This window comes from Carcharodon carcharias, chromosome 3 (genome assembly GCF_017639515.1).
Source record: "Carcharodon carcharias isolate sCarCar2 chromosome 3, sCarCar2.pri, whole genome shotgun sequence".
NCBI classification, from domain to species: domain Eukaryota; kingdom Metazoa; phylum Chordata; class Chondrichthyes; order Lamniformes; family Lamnidae; genus Carcharodon; species Carcharodon carcharias.
In genome coordinates this window covers 187683665-187701872 of record NC_054469.1, presented here as the reverse complement: position 1 = coordinate 187701872, position 18208 = coordinate 187683665, and the positions used below count along the sequence as shown (strand labels likewise).

Here is an 18208-nt window from a genome sequence, read left to right as displayed (position 1 = left end):
TTTATTGAATTCAAATTCCACCATCTGCCGTGGTGGGATTTAAATCCAGGTCCCCAGACCATTACCCTGGGCCTCTGGATTACTAGTCCAGTGACAATACCACTAAACCATTGCCTGTCCCATGGGGCCATTGGGGGTTGGTGGGGATGTGGGTGAAATCATGATGTGGCATGTGTTGCCATGGATGAGGCATGGGGAGTATGCGGAAGGGTGAGGGGGTATGGGGGGATGAGGGCTGTTATTATTTTATTGTTTATTTAAAAGGCTGCGACAAAATCCTGGAGTACCGAGGCCATCCTTTCACACAGCCCTCCTGGCAGCCAATGCGGCTGCCTCCGAAGATGGCGGGCCCCACTCCAGTTAGCATTTGCCCCCCCAACCACCTCCCCTCCCCCAAGTTGGGTTTTCCCGTCTCTGTGCTCCCGACTTGGGGGTGAAAGCTCATGCCGAAGTGACAAACTTTGTTTGACCATGTTCCTGAGAAGTTGTTTTTGTTGTTGCTGTGTAAGGACAGCATGGTGACTCACTGAACCACCCGGTATCTCCTGATTAGCTTACGATAACATATGAGACTGGTGACATCGTTGGGTAGGGTAAATTTGATTTGGAGGTCATCAGATCAAGATAATTGTTAATATTTAACTCCAAGTTAGTGGTCCAGTATGTCTTAAGAAGCTTGATTTCCACAATCAGGGGAAACTATGAGGTATAATCAGAGTTGGATCTGTAGTAATCTTCCTGAGGACACAACAAAATCCAAGTAAATTAATTCCTACAAACAATACAGAAATTGATCAATTATCTTACTTTCAACATTAAAATAAGCTTGTGCTATAACCAAACCATCGGAATGCCTCCTAACAACGGAGAGGAGGGAATCATTCCATGGGATACACTCAGTAAGACTTCATTCCTTCATCTTGTTTTCAGGATAGACATGAACACAAAACCGTCTAAAGTGGCCTTCATAGCCAGCCTCTGGATTGACTTATCAGATCCACGGAGTGTCGTCAGAAGCACATCTTAGGTTCAAGGGTAGTAGACAAAGAAATGTAGAGACTTGTGTATTCACAATGGACTCGATTTCCACTGCTGGTGAGGAAAATGGAAGTTGGGACCTTTTCTGGGTTCTGATTTAGCACCCTGGGGGTGGGGGAGTGGGCATGGGGTGTGGGGTGCATGGGCAAGTGATTGACCACAGTTTCACAGGGATTCCCCCTTAATTGCCATAGACATGGGTTTGATGGCCAATTAATGGTTGTGGATTGGGAACAGTGGATGCTCAAGTGTGGTCCTGATTTATACACAACATTAATGGCTGCCATTTGAGTGCTGTTATTACAGACTGGAAAAACAAAGAAAATTTGAATTCCACAATGCCTCAGAAGAGCCAGAGAGTTTGAACCCATAGCAGGGTAGCTCCTGGATTCTCAATTGCAGTCGTGGCAGTCCCGCTGGAGGCCCTGAGGGACATTAGGGTGATGCTGCTCCTGGAGAGAGGCAGGAGGGAGCCACCAATTCAGACAAAACAGGTATGGCTGGATATTGCTGACACAGTCAGCAGAAGAAGTATGGATTAAATAAGTTGAGCCCTGTGTCAGAAAAGGTTCTCTGATCTGATACCCTCTGCTAAGTTGAATGCAACCCTCAACATTCAAGACAGGAATCTGGGTATTCCTCCTCCAGCAGATACACCAACTGAGATGTCTTGGGAGCATGCCGCTTCTGAATATGGGAGGGGTGTGTGCACAGAGAACTTACTGACCCCTCAGAATGGCTCAGAGCTATAGTACTGCTGAGGATCTGCCAGCACTGAAACATGCAGCTTGTAATGAATGGGAGCAGGGGGCACTGGCCATAGAGGCTATCAGTGCCTTAAGACACTCTGTTTTGTTATTATGAAGAAATGAAGGCCCAGACTGATGGAGCTGTCCCCTACCTTCAAGTCATCATACCCATGGAGGAAAGGCAATGGAAATAGCAAGGATTGCAGACTATGAGAAAGTCAACCATGCAAGGTGGCCTTTCATGGTGGAGATAGTGATGACTGAGGGCAATGCATTCATTAAAGGGGTGCATTGCACGCCACCTGTTTGACAGCATACTGAACACTAAGTTGCATTGGGAAGCCTCAGCAACACACAAGCCTCTGCTTTCCAAGGCTAGCTCTCATGATCTCTTTTTTGCACCTCCCTTTGGTGCAGACGTTGAGGCAGTTAGACTGACCCCCCTCAGTAACACCATGCCAATAGCAGCAGCTGAACTCCGAAGAAGCGCCATCATGCCTTACAAGCACACCCCCCACTAGTGCAGGTACAATCACCTCAGTGAGTTCTCACTCAGTTAGATAGGGTAGCACTGGCTGAGGAACATGGTACCAGTGAACAGGAGGAGGTGCCAGGTCAGCTGTGGGCAGTTACCCTTGGAGGATGGAGCACAGACACAGCGCTACTTGGCTGGGTATAGGTTCAGGGCCACAAGAGTCACTGGAAAGGAGGATCCTTGAACTGCAGCATGGGATGTGTTCTGACATGTTGAAGTTCCCTGAGGCAGTGGAGATCTTGGGCAGAGGATGGAGCAGTCTATCCAGCTTATGTGTACCACCATGGCTCAGGGCTTTGAGCGCATGGGCTCCTCTGTTGAGAGAGTGGACAACATCAAGGAAAGCCTTATGGAGCAGCACTTGGACTGCATGCAGGAACTGTGCAGTGGCACTCAGTATGCATGAACACTGTAGCCTGAATGGGTCAGTGGTGCTGGTAGTGCAGAGATGTTTGAAGGGGATGCCAGTTCCACCCCAGCTGGGGTTCCCCTACGGCCATCTGGAGCGCCAGCCTGGAGCCAAAGGTGCCCTAGTGGACGAGGGTGCCACTCTTGTGGGGTGCCATCATCATCATCATCAGCCTCCTTGACCTCTCTGACAGAGGGAGCATCTGTGCCAGTGATAGAAGCTGCCCCTACAATGATTCAGGTGCAGCAGCCTCGAGAGGTGCCCCCAATAGCACCTCCAAGATGAGAATGACTGCCACGTGCATCTCAGCAACAAGCTGAAATGAGTGAGTAGGCTGCCTCCACCTCCTCCGAGGCCACAAAGGAACACAGCGTAGGAGTGGCCAAGAGTGGAGACCACCATATCACCTAGAGCACTGAGTGGATCACTGGGGTATCTTCTTCTTGTAACTGTGCACTGTCTTCTTTTATGAACACTGTATAAATAATAACACTTGAAGGCAGACATGTGAGACTCATACACACATGATCCAGCTAATCTAAATGTGTGAGGTGTGAGGCCATATAACACTGTAAACCCAGTGCTTTTGTCCACCTCTTCCCCCTACTCCAAGACAAATCATTACCCCAGTCAAAAATCCAACCAACACATTCACAGCCTTTCCTTATCTTCCACCTTGTTCATATCTTTCTCCTGAAGGCTGCTGTCCATTTGGAATTCAGGATGCAACAAAGTAGTTGACAGAGAAATGAAGAGTTCAAATAAAGTGATTGATTCATTGAAATAAACTCATACATAACACCGTGATCATTGTTATACACGCTCAGGTGAATCCTTTTGTGCAATTAATAAGGCTTTCTCATTTGCTTCCTATTACACTTATGTGGTGCTTGGCCTAAATAGCTAAGTTGTTATGGTACTGGGCTTGTCACCCCAAGATCAAGAGTTCAAATCTCACAATGGCAAACTATGAAAAAATGTAATACAGTTAGTGTGAGCAGTGGGCAGGCTGTCTTTTAAGCTTGGCCTAAATAGCCAAGTGGTTATGGCACTGGGTTTGTAACCCCAAGATCAAGAGTTCAAATCTCACAATGGCAAACTATGGAACAATGTGACTTCATCTGAAACAGATGGAAACAGGTTTGTACTTGAAAGAGTATCAAGAGTTCAGATCTCACAATGGCAAACAATGTAACTTCATCTGAATAGGAACAGATGGAAACGTGTTTGTACTTGAAAGAGTTACTCTTATGTGGTGCAGGCCCTGTGGCTTCAGCAAAGCTAGAGACAGTCTCTTTGTTCCCCTGATAAGTGAGATTCTCATGGCTCTGGCTTTTTCAGCCTCTGTGGGTCCTGCCAAACACTGCCCCATCTGCACCTGTGCACTGGCAGATTCAGTCATCAGGGGGCAGTTTGCAGGACTCTGACTGAGGGGACGTGGGGGCAAGAGTGAGTGCCTTGATCAGAGTCCCCACTTCCATGTGCTTTCTCCATCTTCCCTATCATAGCCCACCTGCAATTCCCAGCTAATCAAGAGATGGTTGCATTTCGGTGAGATGTTGAGCCACCATGTGAGGCTTTCCTCACGTGTGTAAAGTGGCAGAGTATTCAGGCCATTGGTGTGGACGAGTATGCACTCAGTGGCCTGACGTGTCTGATTCATCATGCAGGCAGCCTTCCTTTCCATGGAGGTGGACATCAGCTCAAATACCTGAGATGTCATGGCTCTCTGTAGAGATGGACTCATCTCCAATCTTTCTCTCCAAGGGTGTGTACTGCCTCTGGAGATGCTGACAGCAATACACACATTTCCCATTGCTGCTCCTAAAGTGCCCTTTTTGTGAATGACCCCCGAGGCTTAGCATTAACACCCAGCTGAGCAGAGCTTGGAGTGTCCTGCACCCTCCAATGATGACTTTCACTCCTGTTCCTGTCTCAAGCATCTGCTCCTGCTTGCTTGTGACATACTCCTCATTGTGTGGCAACCTAGCTGTCTCTACTGCAGGGCCCACCTGTGCTGGCAGGTGCATCCTCAGAGTGCTTGCTCACCCTCTTCTGAGGATTCTTCAGCCTCCCCCCATTGCTGTTCCTCTGTCAGCCTTGAAGGACCTATGGGAAAAGAAAGACATAAATTGTTGCTGATGTGGGGAAAGGATTCAAATTCTTCTTTGTGTTTATCATGACAGTTAATTTAGTGATGTTTGCAATTCAGCACGAGTGTCTGTTATTTGCCAAGTGCAGTGTGATATCTAATGCTGTCATCAGGCATGTGAGAGACACCCATCTCTCCATTGTCTACGCAATGGACTGTGCTACCCTGCCAATCTGCCCGTTCCTCTGCAGTGGCCAATGTGGCTACGATCGCAGGTCCACTCCCAGTTCTCCGTCTTTCCCTGAAATTGTGCTCTCCCTTCTGCAGTGAGAGAAAGCAAAGAGTTGTGAGTGTGAGAACACTAGAACCAGCACACACTTTGTATGATTTGCCCATTCTTCTACGGATGTTGTACTCGGGGCTGAAAACTGGCATAGGACCCTAATTTATCTCAATAAATGCCCTTACAACTATTTTAGTTGGGAGTGCTGGGTGCCAATTTAAAGATCTGCCTTGTACGGTAGCAGAGTTTTCATGTTATTGCACCGGTAATCCAGATGCCTGGACTAATACACCAGAGTCACGAGTTCAAATTCCAATATGGTATCAGGGGGGAATTTAAACTCAATTAATTAAATACATCTAGAATAAAAAGCTAGTCTCAGTATCATGAAGCTACTGCATTGCCATAAAATTCCATTTGGTTCACCAATGTCCTTCAGGGAAGGAGATCAGCTGCCTTTACCTGGTCTGGCCTACATGCGATTCCAGGCACACAGCAATGTGGTTGACTCTTAACTTTCCCCTGAAATAGCCTAGCAAGCCACTCAGCTATGTCAAGCCATGACGAAAAAGCCAAATAATAAAAGTGAATGGACCACCCGGCATTGACCTAGGCACTGGACATAACCCTTGACCTGGAGGGCTTGTGCCAAAATTGAGAGAGCTGTCCCACAGACTAGTTAAGCAACAGATTGACTATCACACAATGTTCCAGGCTCTTCTGTCATCATCCCTGGGTATGCCCTGTTCCACCAGCAGGACAGGCCTAGCAGAGGTGGTGGCACAGTGGTATATAGTCAGGAGGGAATGGTCCAGGGAGTACACAGCATTGACTTCAGACCGTCTGAAGTCTCATGGCATCAGGTTAAACATGGGCAAGGAAACTTTCTGCTGATATACAACCTATCCTCCCTTCCTCAGCAGATGAATCTGTGCTCCTCCATGTTGAACACCACTAGGAAGAAGCATTGAGGTTATTCTATACTCTGGGTGGGGAACTTTTATGTCTATCACTGAATGATTTAGTAACACTACTACTGACTGAGCTGACCAAGTCCTAAAAGACATATCTGCCAGACTGGGCCTGCAGCAGATGAAGTACCAGCAAGAGGGAAAAACCTACCTGAACTTGTCCTCAACAATCTACCTGTCACAGATGCACCTGTCCATGACAGTATTGGTAGCTGTGACCATCACACAGCCCTTGTAGAAATGAAGTCTCATTCTCTGACTGAGGACATGCTCACGCTGTGTTAAATAGAATAGATTCAGAACAGGTCTAGTAGCTCGGAACTGGGCATCCATGAATCACGGTGTGATATCAGCAGCAACAGCATAGTATACAATCACCATCTGTAATCTCTTTGCCCTGTACATCCCCACTCTCTACCATTATCACTGAACTAGGGTTCATCCTTTAGCTCAATGAGAAGCCTAGGACCACATGCTAGGTAAAGCACCAGGTGAACCTAAAAATGGGGTGTGAAACTGGTGAAGCTATAACACAGGAATACAGGTATTCTAAACAGCAGAAACAGCTGCCATAGATAGAGTTGTGAAATCATACAACCAGCAGGTTCAGATCTAAGCTCTGCAGTTCTGCCATATTCAGTTGCGAATGTTGGAGGACAATTAAAAAACAAACCAGAGGAGGAAGCTTCACAAATATCCCCATCCTCAAATGATGGGTCAACTCAACTCATCAGCGCAATAGACAAGGCTGAAGCATTTGCAACCATCTTCAGCCAGAAGTGCCAAGTGGATGATCCATCTTAACTTCTTCCTAAGGCCCCCAGCATTGTAGATGCCAGTCTTTAACCAATTTGATTCATTCTGCCTGATATCAAGAAATGGCTGAAGATGGTGATACAGCAAAGGCGATGAATTCTGTAAAGTCTGGCTGCAGTACTGAAGACTTGTGCTGCAGAGCTAGCTGGACCCCTAGCCAAGCTATTCCAGTACAGCTACAGCATAGACATCTACCTGACAATGTGGAAAATTGGTCAGGTGTGTTGTGTCCATAAAAAACAGGACAAATTTGATCCATCCAATTATTGCCCCATCAGTCTACTAGCAATCATCAGCAAATTAATGGAAGATATCATCGACAAGCAACACTCACTCAATAATAACCTGCTTATCAATGTTCAGTTTGGGTTCTGCCAGGGTCACATAGCTTCAGACCTCATTGCAGCCATAGGAAAAATATGGATCATACAGCTGAATTCCAGAGGTGAAATGAGAGTGACTGCCTTTGACATCAAGGTAGCATTTGACCCAGTATGACATCAAGGGCCTCTAGCAAAATTGAAGTCAATGGAAATTCAATGGAAAATGCTCCACTAGTTGGATTCATACTTAGTACAAAGGAAGATGGTTGTGGTTGTTAGAAGGCAAATATCTCAGCCCCAGGACATCACTGCAGGAGTTTCTCAGGGCAGGTCCCTTGACCCAACCATTTTCTGCTGCTCCATCAATAACCTTCCTTCCATCATAACATCAGAACTTTGGATGTTTGCCGATTATTGCTGTGTTAATTTCCATTCGCAACTCATCAGATAATGCAGATGTCTGTGCCTGCATAAAGCAAGACCTGGATAACATTCAAGCTTGAGTTGATAACAGACAAGTAGCTTTTGCGCCATACAAGTGTCAAGCAATGAGGATCTCCAACAAGAGAGAGCCTAATCATCTCCCCTAACATTCAATGACATTACTATTGCTGAATCCCCCCAGCATCAAAACCCCAGGGGTTACCATTGACCAGGAAGTAAACTGGATTAGCTACATAAATACTCTGGCTACAAGAGTAAGTCAGAGGTTGGGAATTCTGCGCTGAGTAACTTGCTTCCTAAATCCTCAATTCCTGTCTACCATCTACACGGCACAAGTCAGAAGTGTGATGAAATACTCTCCTCTTGACTGCAATACACTCCAATATACTCAAGAAACTCAACACCATCCAGGACAAAGCAGCTTGTTTGATTGGCACCCTATCCACCATCTTAAACATTTACTCCCTCCAATACCAGAGGCACTCAGTGGCAGCAGTGTGCATCATTTGCAAAATGCACTACAGCAACTCACCAAGGCTCCTTCGACAGCATCTTCCAAATCCATGATCTCTATAAGAACAAGGGCAGCAGACAAATGGGAACGTCACCCCCTGGAAGTTTCTCTTCAAGGCACACACCATCCTGACTTGGAAATATATTTCAGTTCCTTCACCGTCGCTGGGACAAAATCTTGGGACTCACTTCTTAAAAGCACTTTGGGAGCACTGACCACACATGGACTGCAGTGGTTCAAGAAGGTATCTTACCAACACCTTCTCAAGGGTATTCAGGGATGGGCAATAAATGCTAGCCTTGATGATATTGATATCCCACAAATGAATAAGCAAATTTGAATCAGGCTAGCAAACGGGGTCCATAATTCTCATCTGAATTTCCTCTGCAGCCACCTGTTTCTCTAGTGCGGAAAAGCCAGGCAACAGATGACCCCTCCCCCCGGCAACATTTGAGGCAATCTTTACCTTTGGTGTGAGCAGAGAAATGTCAGTTGTGGATCAACCGCCTGTTTTATGCTTGTCCCAAAGTATAAATTGCACCAATGGAATTTTAGGCCCCTTTTCAAATCATTCATGTCCTTCTTGACAGCTCTAAATTTACGCCCTTCAATGGGTTCGATTTTGCACATTATTATTTGCCTGCCTTCTCGCCAAACGAATGTCAGTTTCTGCTCTTCTCACCAGTAAACTGTTTATGTAGGACCTGTATCAGAGCACCTCATACAACGCATCACAACTTATAAAATTCCATGGCAAAAATCCACTCCCACTAAAAAATTAATGGGAGTGACTGTACAAGCCTACCTTGCTAGCCAGAACCCTCACCTATTGTTCGTGCATATCAGAAATTCAGGTGTACGCTGCCCTTGATTTTTCAAACCATTGATTCCTGGCCCATATTTATCCCTCAACCAATCACAATTGGCCACAGCCAATGGCGGCTGACAAAATCAGGTGCCAACTGTTTTCCGGTTGGATTTCAAAGTTGTTCCTGTTGCTCTGGATGTGGATGATGGAAATAATAAAAAAGGTTATTTTTGCACTTATGTAGTGACAATGAAGCAATGATAAGCAAATGGAGCCTGATTTTATAATTCCAGTGCTTTAAGGTTTCATTGTGCAAAAATTAGTTCCATTGTGAAGTAGATAAATCCATATTGATATGTAAAGGGATGAATACGAACATCCCAGACTGGGTTCCCTGCCTGTATTTCATTTGTGTTCAAGCTGTTGAGGTAATTAGAATAGGAAAAATGCATGGAGACCCATAACCTATTGTGCATTTTGCATATTTTCCGGGACCAAATATACGGGTAGGAAGCTCTTGCCTGAAGTACGTGGAATTATTTTCAAGATACTTAAATGAATTGGACATATGATACAGGTCCATAACATGGTTCACGGCCATTTTTGGATGTGTGGTGCTGGGGTTGAGGGTGAGAGAAGAACAGGTTTACAGTGAGGTCCATCAGGCCCTTGATTTTGGGTCTCAAGCCTCATTTTCATTGTTCCAATGAACTGCAAAAAGCAGCTTGTTGGCGAAACATGCTATAAGAGTGAACTGTTGGGATACTAGCAGCTGCTCTGAGGAAAGTGAGGAATGGCTGTGGGCCAGTGGAACAGGGGGATGTGTTGACCAGGAAATTAGGGCAGTTGGGTCATGTGGTATGGTGGCTTGAGTAGAGTGGGGCAGGGGGGGTGGGGGGGAGCGGTTGGTGGGTAACTAGCAACAGTAATTGTAGGGGGTTGAGAGGAATCAGCAATGAATGGGATGGGGTTGGTGTCAATCATGGTGGAGTAGCAGCATTCAGGGTGACAGTAATGTTGGCATCCAACATTAGTATGCTTTCTTCTAAAGTAAAATCCTGCTCCTTCAGATAAGTATGTAGATAAGTATTTTTAAAAAAACTTACCTGGCTGGTTTTGGCTTTACAGGCTTAGTTTTCCTGAATGTAACTGATGCTGGCTGCCCCAGAGAGAACCATTCTTGGAGTAGGGAGCTGAATTTCTAGGCCACAATGTCTTCATTGTCATTTTCTGAAGCTAATGAAATAATGAAACCAAGGCCCAGTCTGAGGAACACACATAGAAGCTGGGTATTGGGCATTACTGGACTATCCCTTGAGATGAGATTTTTCAATTGACAGGCAGCATCTTTAAGCTCAATTGTTTGTCATTAGCCAACAGTTTTATAAATAGTATGCTGCATATGCCTATTCTGTGTGGGTGGTGCAAAAGAAGCTGTTGTTGCAAAACATCTATTTGCTTTTACTCTGCTGTAAACACAAAGCACAGTTTTCTGCCCTCCATTTGGTGCAAGCTCTAAATATGAAGTCTTAAAACTAAACTATAACATTGAAATTAGCTGAACTTTTAAGCATGTCCAGGTTCAATAGAGTTCAAATTGGGTTTGCATGAAATTAGAACTGCCTGACTTACACGGAGTGTGATTACAGGAAAATCAATCCCCCAACCTAATCAATCTGTGGAGAATTCAACCTGCTTTTCTGTCAAATTTTATAATATTCAGATAATGTTCTTGACTTATGTTGCAAAAAGACTTATAAAACGTTTTTCACAACCTCAGGGTGTCGTTAGTTCAATCACTTTTGAGAATAGTTTAGCATAGAAATTAAGTTGATGCATCTATAGATGGCACCAGTTTGTAAGAGGTTGACTTGCTAGAGTACCTGAGCAAAAAATGTGCTTCACTGATGTCACATTGGGGAAATGTTTCCTTTAATTGAAGGGTTGTTCAATGCTACTGCTGCAAAATTCTTGCTAATCAGTTGGCAGTCTCACTGGGGGGCATTCCAAATGGACAGCACATTGAAATAACTGAACAAACCAATGTGGATCCCCTTCAGACCTTGTAGGTTATACAGCCCACCTCAAATCATAGATCATTGATTATGCTGTAACACCATGAGCATAGTGAAGTCTCCATGTGGACCAGAGTGGTGAAATTATGTCATGCAATATTAATGCACAAATGCTTATAATGACAATGTGAGCTATTTTCATGTAGTTATTAACCAGTTAATTTCAAAGGTGCAATTCAGGAGCTGGTTAATGACTATTATTATCTTCCAGTACAGGAAATGACTTTCAATGGAATGTATTTCTCCCATTATCATTATTCAAAAAATGGACACTTAAAAACAGTTTCAATATATTTTGAATAAAATTATATGTAATGAAAATAATTAAAGTGGTTGTGGATTTACTTTCGACATTATAATCTTTTATGATTTTGCTCAACACATTGTTAAAACAGCTTAAAAATTTTGTTTCACACTTCATTATCCAAGAAGATAGGATACATAAGAACACAAGAAATAGGAGTAAGAGTGGGCCGTTTGGTCCTTTAAGCTTGTTCCACCATTCAATAAGATCATGTCTGATCGTCTACCTCAATTCCACCCTTCCGCATTATCCCTTGATCCCCTTATTCATCTCTGCCTTGAATGTACTCAACAACTGAGCTTCCAACAGCTCTCTGGGGTGATGAATACCAAAGACTCTCAACCATTTGAGTGAAGAAATTTCTCCTCATCTCAGTCCTAAATAGTTGGCCCTCATTCTGATCCCTGATCGATCCTGCCAAGCCATTTACCTTTCATTCTTCTAAATTCTTTTACCTGTTATGGCCTGGTTTTGCTACATTTCATATATCCATAGCTTAATGATAATGGAAAGACTTCCATATTCAAATAAAAATGAAGTAAAATATAAAAGTATCAGTAAAACAAATACCATGAAATTCAGGTTTTTAATCCTTTTTTATTTTGAATGTATTTAGTAGAGGTGAATGTTGATATATTATAAAGCAGTTTACACAGTTATAGAAACATGATAGCAACAGTACTTAAGCATCAAAGATGAAGTTTTGTAGAATCCTAGCTACCATTGCCTGAATAATTAAACTTGTCCAGCAACATGATAAAGGTCTTCAAAATGCTCAGTTGTCTTTCCCTTGTAAGAAAATCTTAGATTTTTTTATCAAGTATAAAAAAAAATCTACATTTAGAATATTCACCTGTTTGCAGCATATATAAGAATAAAAACATTTAAGTCAGCAAGCAATTGAGAATTAGAAACAGGCTACAGAGCAGCAGTTACAACTTTCTACCAGGCAGAATAATAGTTTAAAATATTTCAACATAAATCCAAAAGTTAGACATTTCTAAACTCCTAAGTCAGAGGTCTTTCTGTGTACAGCTTATAACATTACGAAAAAACCCTTGAGTAAATATTAATTTAATATCCTAAAATTGACAACTGTCAAGGTAACAATACCACTGAATAGTGCGTCATAGAAATATCTTAAATAAACTGAAGTCAACATTTTGAAGATTGATATGGTCTAACATTATAAACTAATACCTACTTAATAATTTATTGCAATGAGCTGAATACATATAGTTTCGCACTTATGTCCCCTTCTATAGTGCGCAGATTGTAAAAACATTTACAATAAATAATTTTAAAATAGTATTACAATATTTTTATAAGGCACAGTTTCAACCAATGACTAATAAAATTCACTATTTTTTTTTGTTTTGCTTTCAATCAATGACCATGGACAGATGCAATAAAACAGAAAGAGGAGACTGTTATTGTTAGGGGCTGATCCGATTTCAGAATCCGAAGTGCTGACAGCAGCAGTTAAAGTTTCCCGAAAAGTGAAACAGGACGGGGGGGATTAAAATGTGACAGGTCATCAAACACGCACAAGTGATGTGTATTTCCAGAACTGTCTACCTTATTAATTGTTCGCACAGCTGTTCTGTCCATTAAATCCAGATCACTTGCTCAGAGTTCCATTCATGCATAGAAGGGAAGAATATATTTAAAAAAAATAAATAACGTCGGTGCCTGTCCATCATGCCACATGGTCATGTGCTTTGATTGTTCGATGCCCGAGAGAGATTTCAAATATCTCAAATACTTTGCATAGGTCAGAGTTAAAAAAAAGGAGTATGACATTCAGTGCTTTGAAATTGAAATGGTAGTCGTTACTATAATGTAGAATTGTCTCTGTATCTCATTAACCCCCTGATGTGCACATTTCATTTATTTTTAAATTATTATTATTGCATATCGCAATGTTATTGCATGCAGCTCCTGCAGTTACATGCTGAAAGTATTGCAGCATTTTCCCTGATGAAGAAATGGTTTGCACAAGACAATTATATTACGTTATGTCCCATTGTTGATACATGAACATTGCAGGCTGGTTGAAGGCTTTGGACTTGCATCTTAAAAGCTCTTCTTGATCGTAAACAAAAAAGCATTTTCTGCTATTCCATCTTCTTGTGCTATGACAGTATGTAGCACAATTGCTTCTGGTAATCAAAAGCTGCAAAAATATTTTCCTCGCAATCAGAAATTAGTATACTATTTTCCCCCACCCCATGTCCATTTTGTTGTGTCCTGTAGTTGCAACTAGTTGGGGAGTTCTGGAATATATGGTTGATCTCCTGATTCTAAAAGTAGTGTGCACTTTTAGTTTTTTTTAAATGTCCCACTGTTATTGCAGGCGGTCTGTCTGCAGCTGCTGTGGCTGGTACTGGCTGAAGGCTGCGGCAGCAGCAGCCCCAGGAGCTGCACTGGGCATGGGCTGCTGCACCGCGTAGCTGTAGCCGGCGGCGGTGACATAACCGGCGGCTGCTGCCGCAGCGGCGGGGGAGGCGGCGAATGGATACTGCTCATAAGCAGCGGCGGCGGCAGCTGCAGCTGTGGCTGCGGAGTACTGCGCGTAGGCAGTTCCCGTGTAGTCAATGTAAGGGGTTGCGGCGGCTGCGGGTTGGACATGTGGGATGACGACTCCAGGTTGCATAAAGGCCTGTGGGTAGACATAATGAGTGGGGATCCTGTGGGATAAGAAAGAAGAAAATACCAGTAAAGAAACAGCCAGCACTACTTTTGGCTTGATCTGCCCACAGTCTTCAAGGTTCTAGTTGTTATTGTGCATATAGGGTTGCCACAATAAGGGAAGGCTTAATGAATCCACAGTATAACTTTTGAATGCTCAAGGGCCTTTATAAGTGTAAATAAATTTTACAAAAAAATTTGGCCAACTAGATACAGTATGATTTGTGACTTGAACTAGTGAGAAAAACACTTGTGCATCAAATAATATTAGATATCAAAAACCAAGTTTTGAAATTTTGCAATTTTATAATTAAAATAAGCATTTAATCATAAGAGATAGGATTCTATTCTAGTTGCACAAGTTGAAATCAGAGATAATGCATAGAAAATTGCAAACGTTTCACCAGGTTTCATGAGGTACCAGGTTTTTAGTCTTGGCTCCTGAAAAGTCAAAACATGTTTTGAATTTTTTTGACAATGTTTCCCTGTCACATTTTGCAGGGCAACTTCTGTTGATATTTTTGGCTGTAGTAGTTATAAATATATCATGGCAACCCTATGTGTTGCTATGCAGTCTCGGCACTCATTAATATCACAGATCCACAACCCCATCACCCTAATTAAAATAAAACACAGGCAAAAAACAAAAAAAAAAATTAAAAGTACAAAACAAAGGCCACATGGTGATAAACAAATGGTCACACGGCAAGATCACTCTACACGTGAAATCTAGTGAGGCTCTCACTCATCACCAACGAGGCTCCAGTAGAGACCCAACAGACACTATTAAAATCACAGCACTGAAGTCCAGTATGTGTGCATTGCATTACATTCTAGGAAAAGGTCACAGGAAGAAGTCCTTGAGCAAAACGAAAATATATAGACCTGGACCCCATCATCTGGCTTGCAACGATCCGTCTAATGACATGCAAAAGAAAAAAGACACTAAAAGACAAAGAGATTGGATGAAAGGAAAACATGTCAGAGTGAGGGGAGAAAGTTGGCTGCAGGGCCTAATGGAAAATTATGTTTTTTTTTAAAAGGCAATATGGATTACCTAAAGACAAAAAGATAATATGGATTATCTAAAGATAAAATAAAGAAAATATTGTTGAGGTGTTCTACAATCTATGGGATTGCACTGCTTAAATGACAGTGTCCAGTCAGGTGCTCAACCAGCCCAGTGGTTCTATGTGTTCTTCTTCAGCCAGTGACTATGTAAATTCCAGGTCGGTTAGTATAAGGTTCAGCATTCGTTCAGCAGTAACCATGAATTCCCTTCCTCAAGTTATTAGTTATCAGTGTGAACTAAATATTAAAGCCTGCAGGCTTGATCACCATCTCATATTAAATGATATGTTGCAACACCTGGCAGCAGTTAATCATAGCTTTTTTCTGTCATGCCAACTTGCAGTTAGGTAGAAGTTGATGGAACAGTCAAATTGTCCTGTTTTAGTCTTGGCGGACAGTCCAGCTCATTGCTAAATTTGGATAAGCTGAAAAGATCATTGGGAGTTAGCTGGCGAGTCCAATTCAGCACAGCTGCTATTGTCAGAAGCACAGTGGCATTTGCTTTTCAAGTTTAAGGACATTGGAAGAAGCAGTTCCCTTTTTGCTTCAAAAGTAATCATTCAACAGTTTATTGTATTACTTCATGTGCAGTAAAAAGCCAAAGAAAAAAATCAAGGAGTGTAAAAGGTTGGCTATAGAAGGAACAGATGAAAACCCAGAATCTTTGTGAATAAAGATGCTGTGGGATTATAGAGTACATCAATTATCTACAGAGAGTCTTATTGTACCATTTTCCATCTGATGGATTTCATGACCAAGACAGGAACGATAAGAAGTACTAAAAATTATAAACAGAAATCTTTTTGTTTTGACTATTCCTACGATAATAATTCTTGATCAACAACTTCTACAACAATCCTCAATGGCAGCAAAGCACAATGGTCTTATCATTACCCCCTACAACTTGAAGTACTAGAGGCTCATTCCAGTTAAACAAAATTTCCCTTAATTTTAAGTGAACTTTCATCTTGTCCACTATTGCAGCAATTTAGCTGTTGTAGTATGAGAAGTTCTAAATAGACCACAGGAACCCAATTTAGAAACAAAGACCAATGAACCATGTCCAACATCTATTAAGTCAGAAACTTAAACCACGTGAAGTGTACATAAATATGCAGACTGAATATTACCTTGTTAAACATATGGTTTACAACTGCGCAATGTGAAGAAAAGAGCAGCTAGAATAACAAAACGGGGTTTAAAGATACTCTCACATTGTAGAGGTAAACAAAATTAAATCTTATAAAGTTACCTGTATGTACCGGATAGAAACAGATTTTTAAAAAAAAACTGTTTACTGATCATTGCCACCTTTTACCATCCTTGATCAAAGAATAGGAAGGTATAGTCTGGATGAAGATTGTTTAAGGTTGTGTCAATGGCAGTCATAAAAGTGGAAAGTGTATGTAGCATGGTGTAGGCTGTGGGAAAAATTTTCATTCCCTCTTACCCCAGATAGAATGTAATATCCTTCTTAGCATTCAATGATGACAGAAGTGTTCAAATTGAGGTACAGTAACACACTGGTTACGTTACTGGACTAGTAATCCAGAGGCCTGGACTAATGACCTGGACTCAAATCCAACTACAGCAGGTGAGCAACTTAAATACAATTTATTAAATAAAATGTGGAACAAAAAAAGCTAACATCAGTGAAACTGAATTGTCAGAAAAGCCAATCCAGTTAACTAATATTCTTTACAGAAAGAAATATGCTGCCCTTATCTGGTCTGGCCTACACGTGATACCAGATCCACAGCAATGTGGTTGACTCTTAACTGCCCTCTAAAATGGCCTAGCAAGCCACTCAGTTGCTACAAAAAAGGTGGTTCATTCTCAAGAGTATTTAGAGATGGGCAACAAATACTGGCCTTGCCTATGATGTCCACATTGGGTTAATAAATTATAAAGATGTTAAGGGTGGGGTTCAAACTCTGCCCCTTATCTAGTTACTGCTAGAGAAACTAATCTGTCCATCTTTAAATAATACCCCCGCACAATAAAGGACTACCATCATACAACTAGGTCTTGATTTTTATGCCCCACTAGACCCGGATTAGAAGCTAAAATTAGCATCACTGGCCTGCGTGCCAGTTCGCTGCCTCCATCCCTCCCCTGGGCTACTTTTGTGCAGGTGTGATTGGGGACTTGGGGTGGGCCACAAGTGACGGTTTCCAGTGAAGGTTGTTAACAGCCTATAAAGCCAATTAAAGGGGGCTGACTGGGATTTTTCAGTTGGTCTCCAGGTCTTTGAGGGTGGAAGGGGCCATTTAACTGCTTTGAAGCCTCCTGTCCGCCTGGTTGCTGCAGCAGCATCCATAGTGGTGGCCTGGCTGCAAAGGCGAATTTTTAATTTATATTTTAAAATGTTGGGGAGTGGGGCCTCCATTTTGAAGCACCCTGTCTCTTACCTACCTCCATAAGATCCTGCTCCTGCTTTCAAGCCAGAAGGCCACTGTTTAGCCCTCCAGCTTTGAGAGTCTGTCCATTGTCCTTAATTGGACAACTTACCCGCCCTCTGGCAATTAATTAGCACTCTCCCACCCACCCCACCCTGCAAAGAAAATCACACAGCGACAGTTTCCCAACTAGTACAGGGTTCTGACTCACATTTCAGCTTGACAGCAGGGTGCAGAAGCCCATAGGAAAAAGCTTGCCTCTAGAGTCTGGTGCTTGCCTCTAGAGTCTGGCGCAATCATTGCTTCACCAAGTCAACCTTACAACATGTTCAGTTATTTACCCCATAATTGATGATGACTGCAGTTAACTTCTGTAAATGTTGGAATTCTGCTAGATTGTTAAAACAGTTTGAACAATTTTCTCAAATTTTTCTCCAACTAACTCACCAATGATTATTGCTTTAAGCAACAGTGAATTACAAATCTCTTTGGACACATTGTATCTATTCCACGGTGGCCATATCTTCACCTTTCGGGATTTCCAAAAGGTAGAGGACACCCTCTCCGTGCACAATACTACAGAAATCCATGGAATTGATTTTAAGGAGCTGATCTCCTTCCTCAAGCCCTTCACTCTCAGCTGGACTTCATCTTGCACCATGCCACATGGATCCCTACTAAATTAT

The 18208-nt window shown here is 42.5% G+C and overlaps 1 protein-coding gene across 3 annotated transcripts in view; it reads right to left on the bottom strand.

Annotated features, from left to right (window-relative positions):
* Window positions 1-11938: 11938 nt before the first annotated feature.
* rbm24a (RNA binding motif protein 24a) overlaps window positions 11939-18208 on the bottom strand; it is a 29614-nt gene continuing 23344 nt past the window's right edge. For all 3 annotated transcript variants that reach the window (XM_041184919.1, XM_041184920.1, XM_041184918.1), the window contains one exon: window positions 11939-14051. In XM_041184919.1, coding sequence (XP_041040853.1) covers window positions 13709-14051 — 343 coding nt within the window. In that variant the 3' untranslated portion in view covers window positions 11939-13708. The remainder of the gene's footprint in view (window positions 14052-18208) is intronic.